Below are 9515 nucleotides of genomic sequence, written 5' to 3'. Positions count from 1 at the left end.
AAAACGCTGGCTTACGCTCTGACGTTGCCACCGCTTCTCCTCGGTACCTTGCCCGATTTCCCCCTTGGAATGCTCATCCTTCCCGTGGGTTGATTGCTGTCAGCCTTCATGACATTAATTACATAATCTTGATCCTGCAAACACTTTGATCGAACATTTATTACTCTATCCTTCCCCCTCCTTACCATAATCCGGAGGCGCCTAATTATTCCTTCCCTGTGCAGTCGCGTCATCATGATCCTGACTTAATAGATTTTTTAACTCATTCCACCTTGGATCATCTTGTAATGATATCCAGCTGCCATCTACGCTCCTATTCGATCCTCCGCTTCCCCAATTAGCCAATAGATCAGCTACACGGTTTCCATTTCGCAGTACATGGTTTATTGTAGTATACTCGATCCTACTCAGCATCGCCTCAATATCCTGTAGGATCCCTGTTGTCCGCCAACTCTTCGATACATGTTCCCAGCTCTTCCCATCCCTTAATTTCTTCAACATATCAATCGTGATTTGTGAGTCGCCTTCGATTTCTAGATTCATATACCCGTTCCTAACTGCTATCCGGAGTCCGTGGTGCACTGCCCACAATTCTGCTTCATTGTTCGTCATTTCCCCTCCCCCTTCAGCATAAACCCACCGCGTGTTTCCGCTGCTATCTCTGAAAATACCTCCGAAGCCTGCTTGTCCCGGGTTACCCTTTGAGGCCCCGTCGAAGTTTAATTTAACCCGTCGCTCACCAGGTAACCTATAATGATTGGGGCTCGGCATTCCATTTCTAATCTTCCGCTCTGCATGAGGATAAATCATCTGAAATTCCATATTCAATTTGGAGACTATTCTCTGCTCCTCCGGGTTCAATCTCCAATCCTCTTCCTCCCACACTTCTGATAAAACCATTTCTTTAATCGAACTACAGATTTCATCCCAAATTCTCGACTCTTGCCAACTATTATCCCTAAAGATTCGTCGATTTCGCTCTTTCCAGATCGCCCATATTACAAAACCAACCGCTAAGTTCCATATTCTCCTTACAACTTTGCTTTGGAAATTCCCTTTTCCCCACTGAAACAGAGTATTCCTGATGCTGTCGGGATCCCTTTTTGTCATACCAAAGAGCACTCTAATTTCTTCCCATAGGCTCTTAGTATATATACATTTATTCAATAGATGCTCCTGAGTTTCTATTTCCTTAATACAGAGACTACACCTTGATGGCCCAATCATTCCTCTTTTCTGCATATTATCCCAAGTTAGGATCCTTCCTCTGCATACCAGCCATACGAAGCATGTTACTTTTGGCCACCATTTTCCTTCCCAAATCGTTTTCCATCCTATTGGTTCCTCCTCTCTTTCCTCTTTCGTTGCCCAGTAATAGGCTTCTTTTACTGTGAACATGCCCTTCGTCGCTTTACCCCATCTAAGGATATCCTTACCTTCTCGAACCTTGATTTTCCTTGATTCTATTTCTCTGTTATACACTTGCCCAGCCTCCTGACCTATGTTATCAGCCCATTCCTCCGGTCTTTTCCAAGCTCTCCATATATCATTTAATTCGCCTCTTTTCCAATAGTCCCTTACATATTTCAATCCTGCTCTTTGCGCTTTTTCTTGAACTTCATGAAGAGTTTGAAGCCTATCCAAAGTGCCCCGTTGTTGCCAACTTTCCTCCCAAAATCTTGCTGAGTTTCCTTCACGGATTTCCCAGAAGGCAAAGTTCCTAACTATATCCCTATTTCTACTTGCAAAATCCCAGATCTGTGAACCTCTTGGTGTTTCCTCTATTCTTAAGCGCCCTTCAGTGGTGTCAGGCATGCCATATTTTTGGTACCATATTCTTTTCCACACATCAGATCCTCCCTGGACCCATCTCCACCATAATTTCGCCCCTAGAATCTTGTTTACAATTTCAGGGTCTCGTACTCCCAGGCCCCCTTCCTCTTTCCTCTTAATTACATTCTTCCATGAAACCAGAGTCCATTTCTTCTGCTGCTTGGGACCGCCCCATAAAAATTTTCCAAGTATTTCTCGCATTTTTGCAAAAACTCCTTTGGGAGCAGCCATAATAGACAGGTGGTATACGGGGATAGATAACAAGACCGATTTTAATAGGACAATTCGACTTGCTATATTCAACAATCTGAATGACCAACTATCTAATCTTTTCCTAATTCGATCCAACAGACTTTGCCAGTTTTTAATCCGATTAGGGTTTATATCCAATTGGATACCCAAATACTTGGTAGGTAACTCCCCCTTTCTAAAACCTAGAACTCTGGTTAAATGAGTTTTGATAGACTCATGCGAATTAAATATGAAAGTACAAGATTTATCGTTATTAATCTCCATACCTGATGCGCTCTTGAAGACTTCTAAGATCCTCTTGAAATTCCGCACCTCCTTAAGCGACGCTTCTCCAAATAACATCAAATCATCAACAAACTGTTGATGTGTGATAGTCAAATTATTCCCCCACAACCTTATTCCTCTGATTCTCCTTTCACTTACTTCCTTTTTAATTTTCCTGCTTAATCCTTCCATAGCCAAGATGAACAAAAACGGAGAAATTGGGTCCCCCTGCCTAATTCCCCTGCTAGCATTAAACGGGTCTGTAGGAATACCATTAACCAAGATTGAGAAATTTGGAGTAGAGATCATACTGATTATCCATGCTATCCACCTTCTCTCAAAACCGTAAGCTTCCAAAACCGCTCTGAGATAGTCCCAGTTCAATCTGTCATAGGCCTTGGATAAGTCCAACTTCATCAGCATCCCTTTCTGTTTTTTCACCTTTAGGGAATGTATCACCTCCTGAGATACTACTATCCCATCTAGGATCTGCCGCCCCTCCACAAACCCAGTCTGTTCAGGCGCAATTAAGTTAGGTAAGAGAGGTTTCAACCTTTTCGCTATCAAAGTGGAAATCATCTTATAGACGACGTTACACAAGGCTATGGGTCTAAAACCCTGTGGCTCCTCCGAGTTATTACTTTTAGGAATCAAGGTCAGAAAAGTCGAATTTATTCCAGGCCATATTCGCTGTCTCATTCTGGATTCTTCTACGGCTTCTAGTATTTCTTTTCCCATAAAATGCCAACTAGCCTGGAAGAATTCCACCGTATACCCATCTGGACCAGGAGCCTTATTCTTACTCATATTCATTACCACTTCTCCTAATTCTTCCATTGTCACTACCCTCATTAATGCCTTGTTTTGCTCCTCAGTTACTAATCTTGGAATCTCTCTGCAAATATTATTTATAGCTTCTCCTCTATCCCTTTGGTTTTCTGTCAAAATTCCTTTAAAGTAATCAACCAGAGTCTTTTCTATATCCTCCTGTTCTATTACTCTGTCTCCTTCAGCATTTTTAATTGAAAAGATTCTATTCCTCTGCCGGTGTTGGATCATAGCTTGATGGAAAAATTTTGTATTCCGTTCTCCTTCCCTTAACCATTTTATCCTTGATTTTTGTCGCCACAGAATCTCCTCTTGCTTTCTTCGCTCTTCCAACTGACTTATTATTCTGCCTTCCTCCCTACTCGATTCTTCATCCCGTCCTTCCAAAATTATCTTTTGCTGGATATCCTCCATTGCTCTTTCTAGTTTCTGCTTTGCTTCCATAATATTCCCAAATTCTTTCCTATTCCATTCTTTTATTCTCTTTTTAATTTCCTTGAGCTTCAATTGTAGAGTATGCATTTTCCCCTTACCCCTGATAGTGCTCTGATTCCACCAATCCTCCACTTTCTTTATGAATTGTGGGTCTCTAAGCCAAAAAGATTCGAATCGGAAAGGCTTCTTCCCCTTAACCTTCTTGATATCAATATCTAATCGTATTGGCCAATGATCTGAACCCAGGCTAGGCACGATTTTAGCTTCAATAAACACATCTCGATTCAAAATTTCCTCTGACAGCAAGAATCTATCCAATCTAGAAGCGATTTGATGTTGTCCTCCTCTTCGATTGTTCCAGGTATGGACACCATTATTTGTATAAATATCGACTAACCTCAGGTCCCTAATCATGTCGTTGAACTCCTCCATATTCTGGTCCTCTCTCCTTATTCCCCCTCTCTTCTCTCGTAGATCCCTTATCATATTGAAGTCCCCTCCAATTATCCACGGGGTATTCGGAATTAAGCTTCTCATAGTATAGATATTCTTTAAAAAGTCATGCCTTTCCCTATGATTGTGAGGTCCGTATACTCCTGTGATAAGAATTCTTTCCCCCATTCCCACTAATCTAAACATCCCTGAAAGGATTCTAGGCAAACTAAACCAGTATTCAAAAATTACCTCTTCCGGGTTCCACAAAATAGCCACGCCTCCTGCTGTTGCAACTGCATCCAACGCCATAACCTCATATCCAATTTTTAATTGCTTAATAATACCTGCCATCTGCTGGCTTTCCATTTTCGTTTCCTGAATGATCATAATGCTTGGCCTATCTTTCTTAACTCTTTCTTTCAAATATCTTTGTTTCCCTTTACTATTTAATCCCCTGATATTCCAACTTGTAACAATCATTTAAAACTTTTTAGAAGTTTGTTGAAATACCTCTGACAGAGGTATCACCCTTCCTGAATTTACTAAAGTCTCTCCCACTGCTTGGATTGATTCATTTAAAGTTCTTCTCCCTTTCTTCCTTCCACCTTTTCCTTGTCCATCCCCTTCTGAACATTGGGATTCCTGGTTTCCTGCCTGATCTATCCTGTTTTCTATCAGTCCTCCTTTCTTCTCCTTATATCTTTGAAAGGTTTCTTTATACAACTGTTTATCTTTCTCCGGAATGAATCTTTCGTCCAATTGTTTCCATTCATTGAGTAATTTTTTCATTATCTTTTCTTCGTCTGCACCCACTTCTTTTATACTCTCCGTAACTAACATTGATTGTTCTTCTATATTCTCCTTTCTCTCTCCCCTTTCTCCTTCCGTCTCTCTACTTGGACTCATGCTTTTCCGTTTTCCATCCTTAATAATTTCCATTGGAGTTATCTCATTAACCTCCTTTACCTGTTTTTCCCCCTCCAGCTCCTCGTCTTTCTCTTGAAGGATATTGAACTTGTTTCGACTCTCAATTGATGAAGTGGTCTCCTTGAATTGGGGTTTTGATGTTCCCGAAATTTGCTTCCTTCTCCTCTGTACCTCTCTAAATTCATTTTCCGCCCCTTCCAATCCCTCTGCTCTCTTGATTTCCTCCCTGTTGTCCTTCTCTGCCGCTACTGATCGATTTTGTGGGCATTCCTTGGCGAGGTGTCCATATACATGGCATCTCCTACACCTGAACGGTATATGTTCGTAATCTATGGGCTGCTGCCATATTTCATCTTGATATTCAAGCTCAATGGATTCCGGTAAAGGGTCTGCTATATTCATATATACACAGATCCTAGCATATGAAGTATATTTTCCTCTTTTCGTCGATTCTGCCACCTTGACAAAAGTACCAATCGAATTTCCTATTCCTTCCAGTATTTCAGGATCCCAGAATTCATCCGGTAACCCAAATAATCTGACCCATATCGGGGCTGCCATAATTTTCTCCTCATCAGGGTTGTATCTATCTTCCCAATATCTTGTAAACAAACCCGCATTGTTCATGAAGTGCGGTCCCTCCTCAAAAACCCTTTCCTTATCTGCAAGGTTTGCGAAAATGACTGTAAAGAATCCCTTAGCCCCCAATTTGAGATCTATATGCCCTTTCGGCCGCCATCTCTGCTGAATCCATCTCGTGAGGTCCCTTTCAGATGGCCAGTATCCTATAAATTTGCAAATTAAAGCGTGATCTCTCATATAGCAGCGGTAATTCTCCAATTTATTATTTGGAATCACATACCTCGGTTTTTTCTGTGCCCTAGGAAGGCATCTGTTTACCATTCTTGCTTGCCATTTATTCCCCAAGACTGGAGGTTCCCTGCTCATTTCCGGTCTTCCCCTCTGCCCTTCTTCGGTCCCTGAGTTTCCTAGCATTACATTTCTGTAGGAGGGGATCTCTCCCCCCCCCTGCCTTTCTTCCATTGGTTCTCTCAGTCCTTCCCAATCCACTATTCTGCTGCCAACTTTACTTAAGGCGTCAATTGTACCTGGCCGTTACCTATGTCTACGCCCTCCTGCCTTACTCCGCCTCCCTAGTCTACGCTTTCTCCGTTTGACCTGCAACTCAGAAACCCTACCGTCGACCCAGGTTCGAATTCACTCCCTGAAGCATCGCAGCGCATCCCAGTCAAATTATTGAAGGCAAGTTCACATGTTGATATAGGCACCTCCATGCACATGAGTCTGTAATACCTTTAATTCTTTATCCTGGATAAATTCCAAATCAATTACTCTTATGAAATGTTTGTTGTTAATGTTTCTTATGCCAGAGGCTAATACTTCTTATTATTTATGGAGGACCATTTAACATGTTATTCTTGATTATATATATATATATATATATATATATATATATATATGTTATTTTTTATTTTTTATTTTTTTTTATAAGATTTAAAGACTGTAAAGCTTGAAGATAAAATTCACTCAAAATTTGTTAACCAAACCAATTGAGAAGAAAACACTTTTGATTAGAATATTAAATTCAACTTTCATAATTTTCTACAAAGCTTTTAACTAAATATAATTGGCACGAAATAAAGTGGTTTTGTTTTATAATATTTTATAAATATCAATAAGATTTCAAATAAATGGTTTTGAAATTGATATCAACATGTGAAGGCAAGTTCACATGTTGATATCAATTTCAAAAACATTTATTTGAAATCTTATTGATATTATAAAATATTATAAAACAAAACCACTTTATTTCGTGCCAATTATATTTAGTTAAAAGCTTTGTAGAAAATTATGAAAGTTGAATTTAATATTCTAATCAAAAGTGTTTTCTTCTCAATTGGTTTGGTTAACAAATTTTGAGTGAATTTTATCTTCAAGCTTTACAGTCTTTAAATCTTAAAAAAAAATATATATATATATATATAATCAAGAATAACATGTTAAATGGTCCTCCATAAACAATAAGAAGTATTAGCCTCTGGCATAAGAAACATTAACAACAAACATTTCATAAGAGTAATTGATCTGGAATTTATCCAGGATAAAGAATTAAAGGTATTACAGACTCATGTGCATGGAGGTGCCTATGTTACTTTATGCAACGGATCGATAAGATTGCGAAATACATAGACACTAAAGCAGTTAGAGAAAACATAACAGTAAAACATGTAAACACAACAAGTTTAATAAGGAGTTCACCCAATGCTCCTAGGCTATGTCTCCTGGTCTAGCCTTCAATGGTGGCCTCTCTATTATGTTTTCAAAGCAGAGTTTTTACAATAGTGAGCTCAATTTGAGTCTCACTCAACAGATATAAATCAGTAGGACTGGACTTGGATTCCCCAAGTCTCTGGAGTACACAGACTCTCCTTACTGAAACTTGACCTCTATTGGTCACAGTAGTATGAGCCCAATCTGAGACTCATACATGACAGGCAAGTACAGAGGAGTTCGCTTGAACCTCTCAAGCCCTCTCTGGAGTACACAGACTCTCTCTGACTCTGTCTGGCTCGATGTTGCCTACAGGTCAGCTCAGCTTCTTCTCTCTGTTCTCTACTCTTGGCTTTCTGCCTTGACTAACTCACTGCCTCCTTTGTTTCTGTCAGTTCGTGGCTTTAAAGCCAATCTTCTTTCTGACTATTCATTTCCACTTCTCGGCGCTCTGGTTCTCCTACCTCTCTGTCCGTTTGAATTCCTCTGTTCTGTGTCATCATCACTGTGTAACGCTTCACAGGGAGGTGGCCACCTGTTTCATAACGAACTGAGTGTCAGTTCTCTTGGAAATGTTTGAATGGTCGTTATTTCCATTTGCTCCAAGATTGCCCGCGAAATATGAATCCCTACCAACGAATCATCCATACTGGACTTCAAATCCCATATAATCTTGCTTTATCATCTATCAAATCTGGTCATTCATCGGGACGCGCCTCCACCGTTGATCTGGACCCCCCAGATCCTACAGTCATCATGCATATCGAGCAAATAATTAGCTCGACGGTTACCTGTCCGATATGCACAGTTTTCTCTCTCCTCCGTTGGACGCGTGTCACTCGTTGTGTGGCATCGGGCGGGACTCGGTCTAAACCACTTACCACCTTGAGGCCCTTCCAATATCCTACCTGGTTTTTGTGGAATCTTGCTCCGCCAGAACCAAAACCGGTACTTTTCCACATTTTATAACCTTTTCGAGTCCGGGCGCTTCGGGGCTTTCCTTCACTGAGGGGGATGCCCTGCAATACGCGATTAGCGCTTAGCACTAATCACGTATTAGAATCTGCTCCCGTTCTCTGATCCGGCTCCCGGTTTTTCCAGTTTGCCCCCAGCGCGTGTTACCATGGGTCCTCATTGCTCCGCACTGGTCACAATCTACAACTGTCACGAGGATTCCTTCTGATAGCTCAATCCTTTTAAGACTTGAATCTTTTTGGCATAATTGAAAGAGTTCATGAAAACTTAGAGAGTGTTCTAGGATCCAATTCGGATCACGACCTTCCCACTGAAAAAGCTTTTGGACCACCAAAAGTTGGTTTTTTAAGCACCAATCAAATGAGGATACAATTTCCTCGCTTGCTTAATTTTTATCCATCTTGCATTGCTTGGTCTTGAACCTTTGAGTCTAATCCTAAGCCACTCAACATTCCCCTATGCGTAGTTCTCACCTTCCTGTCCAGAACTATATCTTCCTGCAACTCATTAAGATATTCAAGTAACAGATCATCAATAGAAGGAAACTGACTCTGCTCTTTGGGATCTTCAACCAATGAAGGTTCAAATAGTCTCAAGCTGTCTGCATTAACAACTGAGTAGATGTGCATGTAAGCTGGTAAATCAAGGCGAAAATCATTCTCACCAATTTTCTCAAGTATATTGAAAAGTCCACACCTTATTGGCTTCAACTTCTTACCTTCACCTTGCATTTTGTCTTTGCTGATTTTCAGCCAGACTTGATCACCAACTTGAAAACTATGCTCAGTTCGATGCTTATCATGCCTTGCCTTGTACTTGGCTTGGCTCTTTTCTAGCTGTTCCTGTATTTCCTGGTGAATCTCTTGGATTTGTTCGATGAACTTGGTTGCCTTGTCCACATCATTGTGTCCACCAACCGCTGTGTCTTTACCAAAGACAAAATCCAAGGGAGACCTTGGTGTGAAACCAAAACATGTCTCAAAAGGAGATCTCTGTATAGAAGAATGTTTAGCTCGGTTGTAAGCATGCTGCACATAACATAAATGTTCATCCCAAAGCTTGGGATGCTTGCTGCAATAGCCTCTAAGCAACTAGATCACTGTCATGTTGACCACTTCTGTTTGGCCATTTATTTGTGGATGAAAAGTTGTGCTCTCCCTCATGTATATAATAAAGACCAACCTGAATGAATATGAATGAATTGTTTTTGAGAAGTTACTACCTGGTCTGACATGGTATCAGAGCCAGCGCCATTTTATGCCATTGTAACTCCC

The 9515-nt window shown here is 40.6% G+C and overlaps 1 protein-coding gene across 1 annotated transcript; it reads right to left on the bottom strand.

The window, feature by feature from the left end:
• Positions 1-201: 201 nt before the first annotated feature.
• On the bottom strand, positions 202-5922 carry LOC149138196 (uncharacterized). Its single transcript, XM_089450280.1, has 2 exons — positions 4558-5922; positions 202-4422 (listed from the first exon to the last, which is right to left on the bottom strand). The coding sequence occupies exons 1-2, from the start codon at positions 5920-5922 to the stop codon at positions 202-204; spliced, it is 5586 nt and encodes a 1861-aa protein (XP_089306406.1).
• Positions 5923-9515: the final 3593 nt, after the last annotated feature.

The sequence above is a fragment of the Pinus tabuliformis genome, chromosome X (assembly GCF_031772625.1).
Source record: "Pinus tabuliformis cultivar Carrire ecotype Pingquan chromosome X, CPIR1, whole genome shotgun sequence".
Classification (NCBI taxonomy): domain Eukaryota; kingdom Viridiplantae; phylum Streptophyta; class Pinopsida; order Pinales; family Pinaceae; genus Pinus; species Pinus tabuliformis.
Note: the sequence above shows the minus strand (reverse complement) of the source record. Positions and strands in the feature narration are given on the sequence as shown.

Excerpts from the sequence above, each read along its gene's own strand:
- LOC149138196 (XM_089450280.1), bottom strand. The coding sequence starts at position 5,922 with ATGAGCAGGGAACCTCCAGTCTTGGGGAATAAATGGCAAGCAAGAATG. Across the intron at positions 4,423-4,557 it reads GGGTGATACCTCTGTCAGAG|GAAACGAAAATGGAAAGCCA; the intron begins GTATTTCAACAA and ends ATGATCATTCAG.